This window comes from Theobroma umbraticum, unplaced genomic scaffold (genome assembly GCF_002168275.2).
Source record: "Theobroma umbraticum cultivar Fairchild unplaced genomic scaffold, ASM216827v3 scaffold_55.0, whole genome shotgun sequence".
NCBI lineage: Eukaryota > Viridiplantae > Streptophyta > Magnoliopsida > Malvales > Malvaceae > Theobroma > Theobroma umbraticum.
The window spans coordinates 2993925-3015702 of record NW_018397270.1 but is presented as its reverse complement, the minus strand read 5'-3'; the positions used below and the strand labels follow the sequence as shown (position 1 = coordinate 3015702).

The window sequence follows — 21778 nt, the reverse complement described above, 5'->3', positions numbered from 1 at the left end:
GTCAAAACAGCTCGAAATAAAAAGTTGATCATGTTCCAGCCAGCTCCAAATAAAAAGAAACAAAAGACATCAAGCAGAAAATGTAGTAATTAGTGGAAAAACAGATCAAAACAGTTAGAAAACAGACTAATACAGCTGCTAAGATAATTTGGAATTTGTAAACCCATATTTGACATGGATTTTAAAGAATCAATTTAGGCGCACAGGGGATTTTCCATAACCCAATCTCTATCAAAGTTGATCTACCTTGAACTGCCAGTGAAACAAAGAGATATGGATAGTTCTCTTTTGACTGAAAAATCCCATTCTTGTGATTGAAAATGGAGTTGAAAAATATGCTTAAAAACTTTAATGTGCGCGGGAAATGGCCTTTTCTTTTTTATTACTACTACAATATATCAAACATGTGAAGTGCAACAGGAAAGGCAAAACAAAAGATAGAGACAATGGAACTCCATAAACACTTTTGAATTTGGTTAGTGGAAATACACAACTAGACAATTAGAAGTTTCTTCTACAACCACGCGTTCATGGTGCCAGCACGTGTTCCAGGTTTATTTCATAGAATCTTTGTTTTTCTGCAAATGAATCATTGCTTATTTCTCCAAATAAATAGTCAAAGTCATATGGGTTTCAATCCAAACTGACCACATTTCACGTGAATCAACAAGATCAGAAACTTCCAGAGATACACAAGAAAAAAGATAACATGAACCGAAAGAAAAGGGAACATTAGAAAGGAATCGAGGAGTACCTTTTACAAGACAGTGTCGAACAGGTTGGTTATGTCTTCCATAAACTTGTCAACTTTGGAACAATTGAACTGCAGGATTTTGGTGTAACATCAGTACATAGGCAGCAGTGGCGAATCCAATGAATGCCTAAAACACCTCCACACGTTCCGGAACGTTGTAAGCTGCTTTATTCAAAACTCAAAAACTCACAAGCGGCAAGATTTTCCATTAAAGAGAAAACAGCAAGACTCACCCACGCACTGAGTGTGCTAGCATTCTTTTAGTCATAAATCTTGTATATTAGAAATAACTTTAATATTAAACTAAGTTATTTTTACAAGACTTTTTTTATAAGATGTATTTAATAACTTTTTATTACCACAATAAAAAAAGTTAATTTTATTTTTTTCTTTTTTATTTATTTAAAATAAATTTTTTGAAATATAAAAAATATTTTTTTGAAATATAAAAAATAGTTTTATACAATATAAAGTTTATAGATAAGGACTTTTTTAGAGATTAATGTTGAGATTATTTTTAATAGATGAAGATATTTTTGAAGCAAAAAGAAAAATTTTCTTTAAAGTTTTTCTTTAAGTTATTTTTTTAGTTTTTTTTAAAATAAAAATTATTTTTTAAGAGTTTTTTAAAACTTTATTTGACTTAATTTCTACTTTTAAAAGATAAATAAATTAAAAAAAAGTCGGATCAAACAAACATTAAATATTATACAATCATAATCATGATTTTGTGAGGTAAAATCACATAAATCCAATATTAATAAATGGCTAATCTTATAATTATATGATCATAATTATTAATTTTATAAATATGATTATATTATTATTGAGTTGTTTTACATTAACATAATTTTATACAAAAAGTAATGAGATTTATTAAAATGAGTGATACAGTTAATTTCTCTTTGAGATGTTTTTGAGATACTTTTGATCATTTTTGAATAGTTAATAATTAAAAAATAATTAAATTATTATCAAATATAGTTTGAAAGAATAATTATGAAAGAAAATATGTACAAAGAGTAAGAAGATCTTATTTAAATATGTATTTACACATAAAGTATGGAGAATGAATTTACAAAATAAACCTAAACCCTACACTCAGTCAACCTTCGAAAATCACAAACTTCTGAAAGCGGATCGAGTAAAAGCTCTCAAAAGTTAAGTAAAGCCTTAATTCAAAAATTTGAGGAACTATAGTAAACCTTAAGAGAGTGGTAATTGACCCTACAAGCACATAAACGGTTAAATTTGATTCAAATTTGTGTTTAACAGCTCCAAACATCTTTGAGACTATTAAAAGCTGCCCTTAACTCATTTTGAAGTAAAAAAAATAAAGACCAACACTACATTTGAAAATCCTAAAGAGAAAACTTTTACCTCTTTATGCTTCTCTAGAATTCACTTTAGTCTTCCAACAAGCATTCAAAACCATTCAAGCTCATTTACTTCTAAATCCTTGAGTTGATATTTGTAAGATTATTTTTTCTCTTTGTACAGCCAACCTTAAACTTTTAGTACTCAGTTTTTGTAAGGTAAATCTTTACTATTACTCTTTTGTACATTTTATAAAAATTTTAACTTAATTTTAAAAAGTTAGTATGTGAGTTATTGCTTGATTTCGTTAAAAAGTAAGTGTAAGAGTTATTATTGATCTCATAAAAAAGTTGTTATAAGAGTTATCATTTGATCTTGTTAAAAAGCTAATATAAGGATTATCACTTGATCCTGTTAAAAAGTAAGACCGTTGTTAGTACGTTAGAACTTCTTTGGTGAACCAAGGGAGTGGATGTAAGTATTTAAAAAAGTCGAACCACTATAAACTCCTTGCGTTTTAATTTATTTTTATACTTTGTGATTTATTATTGATATTTGTTTTAAAGAAAAATCACTTACTTTGCTTTTGACACAAGAAGAAAATTTGTTTTTCAAAAAAGGATTATTCTTCATTGAGCTTGTAAAGAAAATTTTTAAAATACCAATTTACTTCTTCTTGGTATTTATTACATTGAGCTTATTATACTAATAATTGATATCATAACAGGACTTAATTTTACAAGTTTAACAACCTTGAGTGATATATTGTAATAGCTCAAATAATCAAAAATGGAGATTATGGCAATCGTCCTTAGTGAAGGGCAATCAATCCAAAGTTCACCTTTTTTGTAGATATTGATTACCTCTATTGAAAAACGTGTATTGAAATGTTTATAAAATCTATAAATCTAGATATTTGAAATATCATATTAGATGATCCACTTGTTGCATATAAGGAGGTAGATGGAAAATTAATTAATAAGATTAAGATAAAATGAAATGATGGAAACAAGAAATTAATTCAAATTAATTACAAAGCTTATAATACTCTACTTTGTGCTTTAAGTGCTATTGAATTTAACAAAATCTTTATGTGTCAAAATACTAAGCAAATATGGGATATTTTAAAGACCATATATGAGTGCACAAATCGAGTTAAGGAATTTAAGATTGAATTGCTTACTCATGATCATGAGCTTTTTAGGATGAGAAAGGGCAAGTCAATTAATGAGATGTTTGAAAGATTCACCAACATTGTAAGAGGTCCAAAGGTTTTAGGAAAAGAATTTCCAAATACTCAACTTGTGAAAGAAAATTCTTTATAGCTTACCAAAATCTTGGAGATCTAAGGTTACCGCAATAGAAGAAGCTAAAAATCTTAATGATTTCAAGCTAAAAGAACTTTTAGGATCCTTTTTTACCTACGAGATGACATAAAAATATGATCGTGAGTTAAAAGAGTTTAAGAAGAAGAACATTAAGTAAAAGGAAAAAGCCTTTAAATCGGTAGTAGAGGAAAAATAAAGAAGCTAAGAGAGTGAAAGTGAAAAAGAAAAGGACATGTCAATGTTAGCTAGACAATTTAATAGTTTCAAGAAGCAAAACTTAGAGCTAGAAAACCTATAATGAGGGACGTGTCTAAGAAAGAGCATACAAGAGATCACTTGATATGCTATAGATGCAAGAAATCGAGCCATACAAATTATGAATGCTACAACAACAAGAACACTTCAATAAATCTCATGAAAAAGGCATTGAAGATCACTTGGAGTAATAGTGATGACTCACAAGATAAGGAAGATGATAAAATTGCAAATTTTTGTCTCATGACACTTGGATGATTACAAGATCCAAAGTATGACAACCAACTCTCATAAGCCAACCATTGAAAAAGAACTATCGCTTCTAGAGTCTCTGTTTTTTAATTGTGAAAATTTATTTATTTGGAGATATTGAATGAAGTACTTTCATCATTGTTAAAGATTATAAAGCTTGAAAGCAAACTGAGAATGGTCCAAGTAAGATAGCGAAGGACATGGCAAATTATAACTCAAATGATTTTGATTTGATTAAACTCAATGCCAAAACAATGCACCTCGCTTATAATGGAGTTAGAGAAAGACAATACTATCAAATTCAAAGTTGCATTGAGTGCCAAAGAAATATGGGAGAAGTTAGAAGAACTATATGGACAACCTTTAGAAAAAGAGTTAGAAGAAGATAATCTCTTGATCAAAGTTCTTTAAACTTGAAACCTAAAAACCTTAAGAAGTGAAGTCAACAGAGAAAAAAATTAAGAAATGAATAGATGCAACAACAACATAAAAAAAAAACCCAAATAGAAGAAAAACAAGAATAATAAAAAGAAAATCCAAAATATAGCAAGGAATGACGGAAGTTGGTTAAGCATAGAGAGGCAGGGGACAGTGTCGAATAGCTTAGACATGGAAGAAATCTCAAGCTAGACATGTTAGTTGACTACATGCAATCAGACGGTGAGCACAAGATTTGAAAAACCCAAAAGTGTCTGACACGAACCCACTAAGAAAAATGAAAAAAAATTCATCCATGTCACCTTTTAACCAGACTCGAGATCAACTTTGAAAAAGTCAAGGAGAGAAGCGACATGAACAAAAATGGCAATCGATTAACCACTCCCAAACCCAGCATAAAAGAGAAAATAACAAAAGAGAACACCAAAAGTAAGAAAACCATCAACTAGACCAAGATGGCTTAGGGGTGGCAAAACCCTCAAGAGAAAAACAGCTCGGGAGAAAAAAGGGCACAAAACCCTTAGGCAACCCAAGGGAACCTAGGGGTGTGTTAACCCTTATCCCCCATAACATGCAGTCTAGCCAACATAAGGCACCTCCAACACATCATAAACAAAGCCCCATTTGTATCTCCTCATGTGTACATGTGGCATTGTTTGGGAACTCTTTTGAGGTGTCCTTTTATATTAAATTATAGATATATGTGCAAGGTGTTTTTATATTTTTGTTTTTTAAAGTGATTTTTGTATTCATTCATAGGTCAAGTTATGCTTTGGATGTAGAATAACAAAGTCGGGCTTTTTTTAGTTTTTTACTAACTAGGAGTGAAGGCTTGTGCCAATATGTTCCCCAATGAAAAATATTGGCTCAAAATCTCACTCATTCTTATCTAGGGAGCTTCCCTTGATTGAATGAAATGATATTCTAACTTAAAAAAATCAAGAATAAAATTTTAGTAAAAGCATATTACAAATCATGTAAGCTTTCAACAAAATTCAAACTTATAATTGATTAAAAAATTTATAAAAAAATATAACCTCCAAAATAAAGAAATTTTTTGGAATTTGTAAATATTAAATTTACAAAACTGTTGTCCTAAAAATAGAAAAATAAAAGTTTTTAAAATATTAATTTTTTTTTATTGAAGTTACTTCATGAAATATAATTAATTTTTTTATTTATCCAGAATAATTAAGTTCTAAAAAGTATTAGATAAAAAATTGTTTGTACAAGTAAAATTATGATATTTACATTTTTTATTTTTAAAAAATGAATAAAGAATTAGACATATCAACACAGTGACTTAAAAGGAAATATTTCCTAAAACGAAATAATACCGTGATAATTTCTTCCCGGAGACAGGTGGTGGGTTGCAGCACGGGCTCTCGTGGGCGAGTCTGTCGCTCTCCGACGCCACCAATCGGAAGCCTCATTTCGGCTGATTCCGCTGTGGGTCGAAGCCAAAGAGTTTAAGTAAGTTGATCGAGCAAAAGGTAAGAGAAAATGAAGGAGCACGAGAAGTTGACGCTGGTACTATGCTTGATATGGACGGCGACCATCCTTTACGGCGAGATGTTCTCATTTTTGATGCCGTCTCGCTTCTCTTGCTCTTGGCCTCACCTTTCCTCCTCTTCTACTTCCAATTCCTCGGTAACTCTCTAATTTGTCCCTTTTCAGTACTGTCTTCTTTCAATTTTTTTTCCTTTTATCTATTTGACTTGATCTCATTCTCACCCTTTTGAATTAAATTTGAAAATAATTCAATAATAGAAGGAAAACATGTTGGAGGAGTTTAGAATTAGTTTAAGTTTGACTTCATATAGCAAAATGCAATCAGTGTTTGATTGAGTACCTTTTTTTACCCATTTCATGTTGAGCATTGGAATATTGAATCTAGTATTGTGACATTAACTAATTGAATGCTGTTGATTCTTGAGGCTCCAGTAGATTGTTGCTCTTGCTATTTGCTTCTTGCTTTCTCAAAAATTGCTAAAACCCAAACGCAAATGATTAAAATCGAAGTGGTATATTTATGTTTCATTAGCGTTTGAATACATTGTAAAATTGTAATGTGCATTGAAACATAATTCTTCTTTCTGAAAGTAAAACCATGAATTTCAACAATTATTTGCATTTCGTTTTTTAATTTTTTTTATTTTTCAAAAATATTATTTATTATGTATGAATCATGCTTTTCGAAGAAAAATTGCAAGTAGCAAAAGCAACAATAAAACAAAAGTTTACTGGTTTTATTTATTTTTTGTTATTTACTTAGATAAGCTGGAATGATGCTTATCGGGTGCTAGCCTGTTAGACCCAGGACAATGGAATCTAGTGTTTCAACCATGATATTGAGTACTCCTTTCAGGAATGTTAGCTTTTTGAGTTCTAGATTACTATAGTGAGCTGGGTTAATGATTCTCAAGGTCAGATTATGGATGATAACACCTTGAAGTATACACAGAGACATATTGATGCAGTTAACACTCACACGGATATGTACACATGCTTTAGTGCACTTGTTCTCATGCTTGTAAGCAGATTGGCATAGGAACTAACAGCTGTTCTTTTTGCAAGTTCAGATGAATGGACGAGGATATGCCAGTGATTATGTCAAAGTTGCTGTTCTTGCTGATCCCCAGGTGTGCTTGTCTTCTTTTCTTGGTCTTGTTATTCATTTATGTTACGTTCTAATATAGATCTGTTGTCTTTAACAGATCATGGATAAAACCTCGCTTCATCTGCCTCCCAAATCACTTGCTTTGGAGATTGTTCAATTCTATACAGATTTATACATGCGTAGAGCCTTTTTTTCATCAATCCTGCCTTTGAAACCAGATGTGATTTTGTTTTTAGGTGATTATTTTGATGGGGGACCTTATTTATCAGAAAAAGAGTAAGGCCTGGAACCATCGGTTGTTACTTGAAACTTCTTTTTAGCTACTTTCAAGTTAAATTAGCTATGGAGATATTCACTTTCTGGTTTGGTCAAGCTTTTCCAGATAATATTATGTATTCCATCTAGTTTGTTATTTTGAAATGAAATTCACAGTAATGCATTAAACATCCTGTAAATTCTGGTAGATCAAATGTTTGTTTTGATCATGCTGTTGTGTGGTGGATGCTTGACATTAAAATTGACTTCTTTTTATTTCTCTATAGGAATCTCGATATATCCATCAATGTGAATACTTCTTAATGTCTATTTAATGAGCTGTTTATATAGTACTTCCACCATTACATGTTCATCTCTTTCTGTACCGTTTTGTTTATCTTATTAGGGACAGGTTTTGTATCCAAACTCTTTAATTACCTTTCTACTATAGAAAGCCCTTGACATTCTTTAGTTAATTAGATGGCAGGAATCATTAAGCCGTCTTGAGCATATGTTTGGTCTAAGTACAGAAGAAATATATTCCAGAATAAAAGTTTACTACCTTCCTGGAAACCATGACATTGGTTATGCAAGTCTTCAATCTCATAAGCCAGAGGTATTTACTCATCTTAATAGTTAATATGTGCTTTACTCTAAAACCAGATATGGGTTGTTGTATCCAATATTGTTAATTACATCATAAGCATGGAATGACACTGTGAGATGGAAAATAAAGAATCCAAGTAAGAAAAAGATTAAAATTATTGGAAGATCTAAATGCTAAACTATTAGAGCTAATTTTGGTGATACACATTTAAGGTAAAGAAATAATGGCTTACATGATAGAGGATTGGTGTTAAGTATATCTAGTTGGCAGGTGTGGTTCATAAGTTTTGAACAGTGTTGCGAAATGGTAAAGAGAGAATTGAGGGTGGAAGGGATCGAAAATGAATGGATAATCAAAATGCTTAACAGTTAGGACAGGGCTAAGTCTAAGTTTTACATTTAATATGAAGTGTCTGGCATATATTGGAGAGTTAAATTATTAAGGATATGTAGTATATTCACTTTGAATTTCCTAAATATGTGTGGATATCTTATATCTATTTATGAGATGATAAGGACATTGTTGTTATCTGCAATTTTACTAAGACTTGCTTAAAGTTGTTGGTCTAAGGGATTTCTTGGGTTGAGTTGAGTACAATTCATTGTCTATCGTGTTCCTGCAAATTATATTCTTGCTTCTTTGACAATATGGTTGCTATACGGCCTTATGCTTTTGGTCCTTGTTTTATTTAAATAGATTATCTCATAGTATAACTACCATCCAGGTGGTTAGACGGTATGAAAAAGAATTTGGGAGCAGAAACTATCGATTTGTGGTTGGAAAAGTGGAATTCATTGCTGTCGATGCTCAAACTCTAGATGGTAAACAAGAAGGCATCTAAATCTTGTCTATATATTGCAATTTTTCATTTTTGTTCTTAAAACTAGGCTTGTGATAGCATAAAACTTGGATTTCTTTCGTCCTCTTCTTCTCCTTGTTCTCTTTTTCCCTTCCTTTCTTTCTTTTTAACATAGAAGTAAATGGTTACCGGTAGATTTGTAATTTTGATGAGAAGGTATTTTATCTTCCCAGTTGTGAAGACAGTTGAATGAGACCAGCATTCTCAAGACAAGATGTAATGTTAAATATTGCATATTTTATGCATTAGTGTGCCTGTTGTAGATTGTCCTATGACTGTTCTAGAGTTGATGTGATACATATATAATTGACTCCTAAATGTATCACTTAATGTCTCCAAGTGTAATAAATATAGTTATTTCATATTTCATTTTAAATGAGTCACAGCAAATGTGGTGACATGTAATTGTCCAAGTACTATTTCTCACTTCATATTTGAAATAGGCACTCTAACATATGCATCATTTACAGCGAATCAACACGGTAGTGTTGCTTCAGCATCTTGGGATTTTGTTAGCAACGTTTCCTCAGGTGCATGATATTGACTTGCATTTCTATTTTTTGAATAGTTTGGACCTGACTTGATATTGATTTTAACACAAATATCAAATTTCTCTAGATCATCAATTACATCCAAGGGTTTTGTTGACCCATATTCCTTTATACCGGCCAGATTGGACTGATTGTGGACCACATCGTAGCTCTCCAATTATCAATCAGGTTTATTGTCTCACTTAGCATTTTGTAGAATGAAGCTTTTGTTATTGTTTATGTTTTATATGAATTTCAAAACTTTAGTGTGGTCAATTTTTAATATAAATTAGTATTTATACTTACATGTGAATCTCCACTTTTTATGTTCAGCGGGTACTGCATTCTATTCATGATCAAGAAATAAGGTAAGCTTCTTGCTTGGCTTTTTTTTTTTACCATAACAGGATTCTACTTTAAGTAGTAAACCGTTGCTTGGTTTTTAGGGTTATACGTTTTTGACAGTTGATACTATAATTCAGGTACCAAAACTACATCACTGAGGAGTCATCAAGCCAGTTGCTGAACTCAATCAAACCGGTGAGTTCTATTCCTCTTGCTATCTCAATCCTATGTGTGTGTGTATGTATGCACACACATATAGATGTACATATATACATATACAAGGGTGGTGATGTTTAAAACACTTCCAGCAACTCTATAAAACAAATTTTTGTGGCTTGTTAGGTACTTGTTTTATCTGGTCATGATCACGATCAGTGTACTGTGGTTCACGAGGCAAAGAGTGGATCTGTAAAAGAGGTGAGCATGTGATGTTTTAGCATACTTAACATTTATCATGACTTGACATTCTAACTGATAACATGCAGCACACTTTAGGGACCATAAGTTGGCAGCAAGGGAACCTATATCCATCTTTCATGCTATTATCTGCTAGTAACTCTTCACTTCCAGACGCATCATGGCCAGAAAAGGCTGTACTTACTCATCTGTGCTTTCTTCCAATGCAAACGCACATTTACATATGGTAACTATTCTGTAGGGAATAATGGTGTAGTTTCCACTTATGTGCTTTTATACTGGTCTGAATAACCATTTGTTGAAAATCTCAATTGTCAGGTATCTTGTACAATTTGTTCTGACCATTCTGGCTCTCCTTTTGTGGCCAACAAGTGGTTTGAGCTTTTGTCATTATTTTGGTGATCTGATGGAATGTGTCAGAAAATCAATGAGTTTAAGCATCTTTAGAGATGGGACAAAAGAGAAAAATGAAGATGAGAATTGTGAGTATGAGATGGTTTGGGGTGCAGATGGATCAATGCATCTTGTTAAAAAGCTTTTAGCCAAACCTGTGGCACGTACAAGTGATAAGGGCTCGGTAGAGAGGTGCTTCAGCTCAATATTTCCATAATTATCAGTTCCACTAAAAACTGTGGCTTTTACTTGAAGACTGTAGTATTTGTATAATCTGTTTATATTTGATTAATTATATGTTCTCCTCATGTTTTTTGTTGGTAGCCTTAAATTTACTGAATTCCTCTTTGGCATCTATATTTGCAGAAATTAATTCTTTCTGGTTCATTTTCCCTTTTTTTTTTCCCTTGTTGCAGGGGTAATGCTGTGATGAGACCAACTGCCAAAAAAAATTTTAATCAGGAGACAGAGGTCTGTTTGAGTGTGGAAACCAATGCAAATGCCGAGCTTGATCCAAAAAAAATACCATCTAGAGCAAGCAAATCAAAGGCAAAGATCATAATACAGAGATTGGTTCGTACCTTCCGAATGCTTACACTCATTGCTGCGGTGAATATCCCTCTCTACATGATGTTGTTGTTCAAGGATTGGATTGACAAATGATGCTGGTATTAAACATCGAAATATGCTGCCTTACTGAGTTTCTACATTATACACTAGGCATACCATGCCAGAAAGCATTTCACCTTGAAGTTCTAGCGGGTAAATCATATTATAACAATCTGATAATCTTTTGTATTTTTCTAACAGTCTTTACTGGTAGTCAGAAGCATGCCTCTTTTTTTGTACGATGAGATCAAGAATATATGAGCCTGAGAATGTGAAATAGATAATTTATGAATGTGTTAAATTTACTAGATGTCTTTGAGACAAAGGTGTAGCCTGGATGTAGAAGTGGGTTTCTATCTTTTGGGTTTAGGGTATAGGGAAAGCTTCTATTTTTTATCATTGATTTTTCAGCCAACGGATTTGCATTTTATTTTTTTATCTTTTGCTCTTTATTTATTTTTTATAGAATAAACAAAAACTAAATAGTGAAAATATCAACCAAAAGGTGTCCTATTTGTCTATTTTAAAATTAATTTGAATGAAGGTTTTGAATTTAAGCTTTTTTTCTCTTCTTCTCTTATGCATTTTGTGTGGATACTAACATGGATTTTATAAGTGTGGACATGGAATTATCTAGTGTGAGCTAGTAGTTTTAAATCGGATTAGAAAAAAAACGAATCAAAATTATAAACAGGTTTTTAAGATTTAGGAAAGATCATTATGTTTAATGTCACAGTAGCAAGAAAATGTCATGTTAACATAAATAATAAAAAAAATTTAATATTATTAATAATTAGATTGACATTATCTATTTTAAAAAATATAAAGATTTAATTTTTACAAATTATTGCCCATACACTAAATCCAAAACTTTATTAAATTACTAAGATTAATTGCATAATTTAGCAAAAAAATTACATTAAAAGAAATCATAACCAAATAAATATAATTTTTTTGTGTGTGGAATTAATCCAATATCCCAAATATATTGTATGATATGTGATACGGGTGCAAAGTATAACAAGATCAATACGCCTTTTATAAACTTAATCTTTACCAGATACTAAAAATGTATTTTTTATTTTTTATTTTTAGTTGAAACTGGAAAAATTATTTTTTGTGGGTTTTATTAGACTTTAAACAAAAAAATACTAGAAGAAAAATTGAATTCTCCTTTTTACTTGAACATGTTAAGTGTTTTTAAATTTTTAATTAATAAATTAACAGGAAAGATGTATATTTTATTTAAAAATATATTATTAAGGAATATGCTGAGTTTAAATTAAAAAATAATCATCGTTACCATTTATGCAATATTTTAAGATGTATAATATTATTTATAATTAATTTAAAAAATTTGTTATCATATTTTATGGTGTGATACTGGATACTATTTCCCTGAAAAAAATAAAATCAAAATAGAAATTCAAATGAAATAAATTAAAAAATAAAAAAAATTACTTGCCGCGCCCTTTTGACTTGGTGAATGAGTACTAGGCTGGGAATAATATGGGCTAGTGGGCAAGGGCCATTAATGGAAACAGTGAATGGCCCAATGAAAACCTGCCGCAATTCGAACCATCTCCCTCTCCCACCTTTCCCTTGAAACCCATCAGCTTTCTTTTTCCCCCGTTATCGTCACCTTCAAACAAATTGGTAAACCCTAGCTAGGGCCATTTACTTTCCAATTCGAACCCTAAAAAAATTCCCAAATCTCGATTCTCTTCTCTTCTCCACTCCAAATTCTTTCCTCTTCCCTTACTATTTATATTTTCTATCTCTTACTGCAGACAACCGAACCCTAGAAATCTCCTGCTTCCCCAATTTTCAATCTTCGTTATCCAATTCCGTTATTTCCAATCATTCCGCTCCCAACGGTTTCGTTTAATTTCACTATGAACCTATGCATGCAAACTTTTTCCCTTTTTTGTTTTAAAAAAAATTGAATTTGAATAATTAAGTTGATTTTGCCTTTGCATTTTGCTTTTCTTGTTTCTTTTCTAGTTTGTTGGTTTCGATGTGGGATGAGTGAGTTGATTGAGAGAGCTGAGTGGGGAGAGAAAAAATGAGTAGGCTATCGTTTAGGCCACGCCCATTGGACATACACAAGAAGCTACCGATTGTTAAGTCAGTAAAAGACTTCGAAGACGATGAGATTCCTACTTCCGCTACTCGTAACTCTCAAATGCTCCGCCTTGCTTCTGCCGAGGTAGATAACGAGGTACCATTTTCACTCCTTTTGACTTCACTTTGCTTTTTAAGTTCAGAAACTTTCTTCTTCATTACTAGTCTTTTATATATATGTTACTGTTTGTGATCACTAGCTCTGGTAGCTCGAAATTACGCCAATCTTTAATCTTAAAGTAAAGCAAAATCATGCATTTTGGTTTTAAATTATTTATTTTCCAAGAATAGAGCTTTAGAACAGTTGGGGGGCTATTTTCTGTCAGGAACTTTGATATGAGGTAGTGTCATATTTTAAGGCTTCCTTTGGTTGATACCTTTCTTGCTTGCTTTTTGCTTCTTGAAAAGTTGTTACAAAACAAAAGCAAAATGCGGAGAACAAAGTCGTAATTGATTTAAAAAATGGATAAATAATTAAAATATAGACACAAATTCTAACTCAATTAGTTTAAATAGGATTAGAATCATGCATTTTGTTATGTAAAAGATTATAGGTTTTTATCTGTAGTCTTTCAATAATGCTATTTGCTTTTCTATCCAAACATGCTTTTTGCTCTTTTGCTTCCGGAAGTGAAAGACAAGTAACAAAAACATCAATCAACGGAGTTAAGGAATTTGGTTGTTGATATGTAGATGTATGGTTTGTAGGAATGCCTGCACATACTATGGAATTAGAATAACTATATGAATAAATTGTAGTGCAAAAAAGTGCCTTTATCTGTCCCAGAGGACTTGGGTACATAACTTGTTTTGCTGAATGATTCTCGTTTTTCAACCGACCAAAAGGGTAGGCATAAACAACTGATTTTTGGTCATTTTTAAAAACACTATGCTAATCAGCAGACTTCTAAATTTTAAAAGATGAATTTTACTTTTTCTAACAGTAGTGTCTCTATAGTTTCATAGTTGTTAGTGTTCTTACATGCCCTTTGTGATAGTATAATATTTGCTTATATAAATAGATATAATTGTTGTTTAGGTACAGCAAACCCCTACCAAGAAACATGCTCCCGAAATACCTACACCTCAGTTTGTTGTTGTGGATACATATGAAAGAGATTATTCTCGCACATTCTTTCAACCAACATCCTATCTACGTGCAAGGGGAGGTTTGTGAAATCAGAAAGATTCCTTTGCGGATACTTGAAAGCTGGTCTGGATGGTTCTTTTCTAGTGATATTCTAATTGATGTTAGCATTCTGAAAGTCTGTTCATTATCTGTAGCCCGGGCTGAGATTGGAGAGTTTGTTGAGTACGATCTAGATAATGAGGATGAAGATTGGCTTCAAGGGTACAACAAAGATAAGAAGATTCTTGCATCTGAAAAGTAATTACAGAAATTTTGATATCACTGTTGCATTTATGCTGTTCAGTTGATTGTGTTTGAGTAATAAATTTTTCATTAAAAAAATTTCTGTTTTTTTTTTCAGTTATTCACCTGAAACTTTCTGTTAAGATTTTTGAATTAACTCTCTTTTTACTCTTTATTTGCCTTTGAGTTTGATGATCATTGGGAGCTGAGAAGTCATCTGGACTGTTGTATAGCTCTAAACTGCATTTTGAGAAGCTGGTTTCCTCAAGTTGTCTTATTTCTGACAAGCTATGACACACTGCAGAAGTGCTCAGAATTTATTTTTTGCAATTTAAACTTTGTAAAGAGTCTGAGTTCTGCTCTAATATTCATTTTAAGTAGGAGGTATACTATTTTATAAATGATTCCAAGGCTTCCTTGACACTTTCAGAAGTGGCATTCTTTTAGTTTCATGCTTCTAGATTTTGTATCATATGTGGCTTTTTCACCTGCTGGAAGCATTTAATCAACTAGAAAGGTCTATCAGCTCCATAAGCATGCATGCTCATTTTGATGGTGTCATCTTTATTTTAGTCTCTTTAATCATATATGGGCTATTACTTACTGGAAGCAAGTATAACTTCTTTTAGCCAACTAGAGCCCATATCCTACCTTATTTTTTTTTCAAAAACGGTAGTGCTATACAAGGTGGATAATAAACCCAGTCCAGGGGCAAATATACTCATGGGATTATGGGTATCCACCCAAAATGTTATCTTTTGGCACAAGTGTAACTTAGTGCAAGTGTGATTCAGTTGCATATCTACCTTGTGTTTAATTTAATTCTGCAGTTGTGCTTGCTGATGCAGGCTGGAGAGTCTTCTTTTTAAGTTGGAGGTGTTGGATCATAAAGCTCGGGAAAGAGCAGGAGTTATAACACCAACTCTTGTTTCACCAATTCCTGTGCTTTTGACAATGGATGCTGCTATTGAGGTGAATGTTTGTTTTGATTATGCAGGTGCTCACCAATTTGATAGTTTTTGTCATGCATCCATATCTATGCTCATGTCATACACCATGGGTTATTCTAATTTTTGACATTTGGAGTTTCCTTCAAAATAAAATGGTCATATAACTATCAGTTAATCAATGATCATTCAAAAAATTTCCATTTTATAAGTGTAAAATCACTCATTTATGATTCTCGTATTAAATGTAACAGCCCTTTGATGCTCTGATGGTTGATACTGTTGACCACTACTTGTTCACTTATTCTATTAGTTTCACAACCAACTGATGTGAAGCCTAAGAGTCTATTTTTGGTTTGTTTTTTGGCAATTTTTGTCTGTTTATTTCTTTCTCTATTTGACATTTGCTCTATGGAGCATGTTTTAAGAACTTTGACGCAAGATATTAAACATTTATCCTTCTACCTCCAAATACTAAATCTTATTGAAGAGACATAATTGCGCTCAAGATGTTAAACATTTATCCTTGTACCTCCGAACTCTAAATCTTGTTTGATAACATGTTCATTATTAATTTATCATTTTGATATTTTATTCAGAATACTAATTTGCCAAATCATTTGATGGTGATGCATGTGCTTGTGTTTAGTTTAATTTTTCCTGGTTTTCTTTAATTGCTAGGCTTTGCAATCTCAGTCCATCAAATATGGAGTCTTCCAGTCGGTTTATAACTATTGGAAAGAAAAGGTATGGAACGAATATCACAGCTAGGCGTATTGTGGACTTGTTAGAGATTCACAATCTTTGTAAAGGGAGAAGTCGAAAATTGGGGGGTTTTCATAGTGCTCAGACTTATGATTCTAAATAATTAATTAAATTTGGATTGGCAAGCAATGTTGCTTACTGTTGATTTCACTAGAGATGTTGCCTGTATTCTGATGGATGATGTGGTGCAAAGTCCTTGACATGCTGCAAAATAATTTGGACTGCTGCAAGTCTATACAAAATGTGACTATTAAATAGCTTGAATTATTATCCTACTCTATTCACTTGCCATATACTTACGAACTTCTTAAATTTGTCTCGATATTATAACATGGATATTTATGTGTTTCTATCCTTTTCCTTTTTTCCAGCGTGAACGGTGGCAGAAGCCTATTTTACGGCGTTTACAGGTTAGTGTTATCACTTTATCATATGTGGAATAATCGTTCTATGTACCAAAAAATAGATATATTCATTGTTGAGATATTACCACATGTATTTGATGTGTAGGTGTTTTTGAATCTTTATCTTTTCATTCCATTTTTGGATGTCACACGTTTCATACCAGACCTTGTCAATTCACTAGCACAAGACCACCCCTTTAAGAAGTGAAAAGTGTAGGAAATAATCAGAAGTAACTGCTGCCAATTTTATCATTTGTTTTTAATTGTCTATAACAATCATTAAATTTTTTTGCGGCTTGCTAGCCTTCTTTCTTCTTAAATCATGTATTAACATAATTTTTTGGGGCAAGTTGGCTATTTATAAGGGTCAGCTATTATTGCCTGTGTTTTACGTGTGCCATGATCTTTTCTTCATTTTAATACTTGCTTGAATTAATTTGCTTCGACCACACATTACAGATCAGTTAATGACAGCAGCATTTAAATTCTTTTCCCTTGTTGTGCAGCCTCCTCCTCCAGTTAACGATAACAACCCCTATAATGTCTTTAGGCCCAGGGAGAAAGCTCACCGACTTCACACGAGAAGGGTTAGTGTCTGACTTCACTTGTAAACCCTTAGTAAAGGTTTTTATTAAGTACTTGAAGTCATGCTTTATTCATGTAGATGCAAAGGAGGGAAAACAATGTGCAGTCATTTGAAAAGCTTCGCCAGGTGAGCACAACTACTCTTAATTTCATTGTACACTCATGAACTTAATATGGAACAGTACTTTCATGATCAGGAGGGTGATTGCCCTGTGCTCAGAACTTGCATCACCCGACTAGTATGTGCAGGGAAAACATTCATCTGTAATTGTGTATGAAGCTGAGAACTAGGCTGTGGGTATGAAAATTACAGATGGATGTTTCTGTTCTCATAAACGCATATAAAGGATGATTGAAAGATTAGTGTTGATTATTTTTTATGTCTAACTTAAGTCAAAGGAGGCTTGAGTCGTTAAACATTGGCACCAAGATGTCTCTGTTATCTTTCTAAAATATTTGCTTGTTGCGGCACTGAAAAAAGTGGACTTGTGGGGCTTGTCTTCTGTGAATTCTTAGCCTGCTTTTTAACTGAATGGTCCCCTAACTCATATCTGAACAAGTTGCATTTATAATCTGTTTCTTTTCCTTTTATCTTCATTTCTTTTCTGGAGGTGGGGTGGTGGAACAGGTGGTAATGATGGTTTCACTAGCATTTTGCATGCTCTGAATTGAGTGGCATAATATTAAAGTGAACAAAAGTGCAAATGGTGCATGGTTGGTTCATGATGGATGTGTGTGAGGCAGGTGCTGAGGCTGTGAGAGGCTGGTGGGATACAGGGAGCAGCCAATAGGCTACCTTTTGGGCAACCTAGCCAATTTTGGGGTAGACAATTAAGAGCAATGTGGAAAACTAACAAATTGATGACGTAGCATTTTGAGACTTCTTGTTTATGAGTTTGCTGCATTTATTTTGTTTTATCAGCTTTTCTTCTCTTGAATATGATTCTGTGTATGAGCAATTTGTTATAGAGATATGATTAAGTCTATTAAAGAGCCTAATGTCACAAAATATTTATTTTAATACTGTTTTGAACTCTAAATATGCCCTTTTCCAACTATTTGTCATGTACTTGTAATATTTTACTAACATTGTCACAATATTTCTCATTGGTTATCAAATTAATTTTTTCTTTTTTTGTCATTGACTTCTCTCAGGTCAGACGCAATCTAGACCAAGCCAAAACCTTACTTGAGGCTTTGATTAAGGTGCTTTTACCCCTTCAATTTCAAGCATATTTGACTGCTAATAGAGACTTATATTATGCATATATGCACCTGAATTCATATTGCTTTGGGTTGTGTTTAAATGCAGAGAGAAGAGAAGAAAAGAGATGTTATGGAGAGTGAAGTTAGCCTTCGGAGGATCCAAATGAAGTACAAGGTACATGTTACTTATAGTTTCCAGGGATGCCTGAGTTTAATTATCTTTAACCTATAGAGAGCATTTAAAGCTATAGCTGATGGTAATGGAGTATATAGAAGTTCGTATGTATGATGCCTGCGTTTTATTTATCTATAACCTAATCGAGAGCATTTAAAGCTATAGCTGATGGTGAATGGACTATTTAAAAGGTCAAGTGTATTTTGGGTGCATGCCAACATTGCCATCCTAAACCTCTGCTTTAATGTACAAAGAGGGAAAACAAAATTAGATTAGGAGGAAATTGTAATAATCTGCCTGATGATGTTGAGCCCTTGTGGGCATATTCATGGTTATAGCAGGGCACAAGTAGTCTCCTATGCTCTAGGCAGTAGGGCTTTGGAAAGAAATTTCTGTTTTTAGTGTTAAACATCTTCTGCAAAATGTCATTTCTCTCATTGAATAGCTCTCTTGATGAGTGATCTTTTAACTCTTGATGTTTTTACCATGTTTAAAAGAATGATCTGTGCCTTTTCTACTACAAATACCTCTGTACATATTGTTGGTTTTACATATTTTCTTTGAATGAATTTTAATTAGCTATAGAAAATGAAATTAATATGATGCATGGCTGCTGATGAAATTTCAGTATGAAACTGAGCTCCTTGAAGATATTACACTTCCTGGTTTTGCACCAATATCTGGCAAGTTTGGTTCAAGTGAAGATGAGTTTATGGACTCAGATGACCTTGCAAACAGCCGTCCACGTACACGACCTGCTGCAGTTCAGAATCCACCTCTAGCAGACTCTAATGTGGCCATGGTTCCTGCTGGAAACATTAAGCAAGAGTTTCGTCGTCGACATATGCTGCATGGATGGCTCCATAAACTGGTATGCGTTGTATAATCTGGCTTGCACTTTTGTTGCAATGCCAGCAAGCAATTTCGGGAAGAATGGTGGCTTTACTTTAGCCTTGTATTTTTGAATAACCGTGGATTCAACTTGTTTAAATTATGGTCTCACATTTGAGTCCTTTTTTCTTTCATATGGTTAATGCAGGATCCTATTGAGCCAGTTTTGTTGTTCACAAAACCTCTTGTTCCAGATAAGCTGGCAGCTGCTGGCATTGTACCCCCATCTGATACTTCAACAACAAAAAACGGTGCATCTACACCACCCTATAAATTTCATGGAAGGATGGGCCGTGGGGGCCGAATAGTATTTGATAGATGGAATCCTCTGATGCATACTCCGATCGATTGCGGTAACTCATATTACATCCCACCCAAGCCCCGGCCTTCAACATATAACTAAATTAGGTACTTTGCTTGGTCCCTCCACTGCCGAGGCAGGAGATTCCATTGTAAAGAAATTCAATTGATGTTTATTGTAATGATATTACAGTGGGACTGAGCAAGTTGGGTAGGTTGGTGAATGCTTTTTGGGCCCTGTCCCTGCGCAGGGGCTTCACATCTGTGTATCCAATTTTTTTTGCAATATATTTAAGGCCGGAGTTTGTTCTTTCATTGCATTAATTAAATAATTCACCTCTCTCTTTATACTTTCTTTTATATTGCTTATATAAATTAATGCATATAAGGGAATCGAGCTTTATTATATTTTTAAATTTTATTTCAATTGATTCTATTTTCATTAAATTAGAGTTGGCAAAACTCATCCCAACTAGAAAATTTTCTTCAACTTGTGTGAGCCTAACCCAATTTAAGTTGAGACAGTTAACGACTCTGAATCATCTTGATTCGAACTTAAAACAATTTGTTAGTTTTATTTTTATTTTAAAATGATAAAATTAATTGAATTAAATATACTTTAAATATTAATGAAAGATGTTTTTAAAAATGAAGAAAATCTTCGTAAATGTTTTTAAAGTTGATCTTAAAGAGAGATGAATTGAAAATGCTTTGAAAATGTTGATGAACTTAAAAGGTATGCTCTTAGACATGCTAAGGAGCTTTGAAAGTTTTTATGCAAAAAAAATTATTTTTTTAATAACTCAAGTTCAAAGTATCAATTTAAGAATCAAATTCTAAAATGAAAAGACTTTATTCTTAAGTGAGAAGAAAGCAAAATTTATTTCTTTATCACAAGAAGAATCAATTCTGAAGATTGAGAAGTCAATTGTTAAGCAAATATCAATAGTAAAGAATTGATTTTGAGAAGAGAAGAGGTCATTTTTGAAAGGCAGAAGCTTCAAGATTTATGAAGAACTGACACTTTCGAGAGCAAGAATCGATTCTAGGAAAATAGAATGCAAAAATGTGAAGAAGAAAGAATCGATTCTCTAAGAAGAAAAAGTTAGTTCTAGGTGAAGAACGAACCAAAAAGCACAAGTATAAAGATAAATAATCGATTCTACATGGAGAAGATATCAATTCTTGAAGCATCAAAAGCAAAGATTAGAAACTTGGTGATTGTGAAAGAGATGGTACAATTGGATAAGTTGGAGCCCAAAAAGTCAAGCTTAAATTCAAATTTTAATGTTAGATAGTGAAGAATCAACACATTGAGACAGAAAAATCAATTCTCCAAGAATACAAAGGTGTCTCCTTTGAATTCAGTTGTAGAAGAATCGACATCTCAAAATAGAAGAATCAATTCTTTAGAGATAGAAATTTCCAAACTTTATGAAGAACCGACAACTTAAGAATAAAGAATCGATTCTCTAAATGTGACAAAAATGTGCAAGTTAGCTGAAACGTACAAAAGTGAATTCAAATTTGACTCTAACAGGCAAGAAATCACAAAGCCTTTATATATCTATCTTGAGAACGTTAAAGCAAAAACTTTAATGATTTTGAATCATCTTTGAAGAGAAAAAGAACAAAACAATCAAAAGAGCTGTGAGCAGAAAAATCCTATCTTTGAGAAAAAGCTAAATTTAAAGATCACATTTCTATCCTTCAATTGATACCTATCAAGCTTAAACCTTCCTTAATCATTCCTATCTCTTGAGAAAGCTCTCATCTTTCTAAACCTAAACTTCATTACCAACCCTATTAAAGGTTTTAAGTTATAGATTCTTTAAAATCTATTATTGTATTGGTTATACCTCCAAGCAAAAGGTTGAGGGGTTTTACTTGATCTTTTAAAAAATCATATCTTGTGTAAACGTTGTGCTTTAACCTGAAAAAAAACAATATCTTGGTAAAGGTTACGTCTAATCCTAGTAAAAGGCATGTTGTGAAGGTTATACCTGATTTTGTTAAAAGGCATGTTGCAA

At 32.6% G+C, this 21778-nt stretch overlaps 2 protein-coding genes across 3 annotated transcripts; both read left to right on the top strand.

The window, feature by feature from the left end:
* Positions 1 to 5665: 5665 nt before the first annotated feature.
* LOC110426353 (Calcineurin-like metallo-phosphoesterase superfamily protein) lies at positions 5666 to 11284 on the top strand. 2 transcript variants are annotated; one of them, XM_021441569.2, is made up of 13 exons: positions 5666 to 5994; positions 6927 to 6986; positions 7062 to 7240; positions 7700 to 7835; positions 8551 to 8647; positions 9156 to 9215; positions 9304 to 9404; positions 9549 to 9583; positions 9698 to 9755; positions 9903 to 9977; positions 10046 to 10203; positions 10296 to 10562; positions 10787 to 11284. In XM_021441569.2, exons 1-13 carry the CDS (start codon positions 5848 to 5850, stop codon positions 11031 to 11033), a joined length of 1620 nt encoding a protein of 539 aa, XP_021297244.1. In that variant the 5' UTR covers positions 5666 to 5847; the 3' UTR covers positions 11034 to 11284. The 2 variants fall into 2 exon arrangements, with proteins under 2 accessions (XP_021297244.1, XP_021297245.1); XM_021441570.2 differs by lacking the exon at positions 9156 to 9215.
* Positions 11285 to 12566: 1282 nt separating this feature from the next.
* On the top strand, positions 12567 to 20063 carry LOC110426356 (uncharacterized). The gene is made up of 12 exons (XM_021441574.1): positions 12567 to 13200; positions 14143 to 14272; positions 14388 to 14490; positions 15324 to 15447; positions 16104 to 16169; positions 16559 to 16597; positions 17098 to 17178; positions 17256 to 17303; positions 18332 to 18382; positions 18489 to 18557; positions 19186 to 19428; positions 19597 to 20063. Exons 1-12 carry the CDS (start codon positions 13045 to 13047, stop codon positions 19849 to 19851), a joined length of 1365 nt encoding a protein of 454 aa, XP_021297249.1. The 5' UTR covers positions 12567 to 13044; the 3' UTR covers positions 19852 to 20063.
* Positions 20064 to 21778: the final 1715 nt, after the last annotated feature.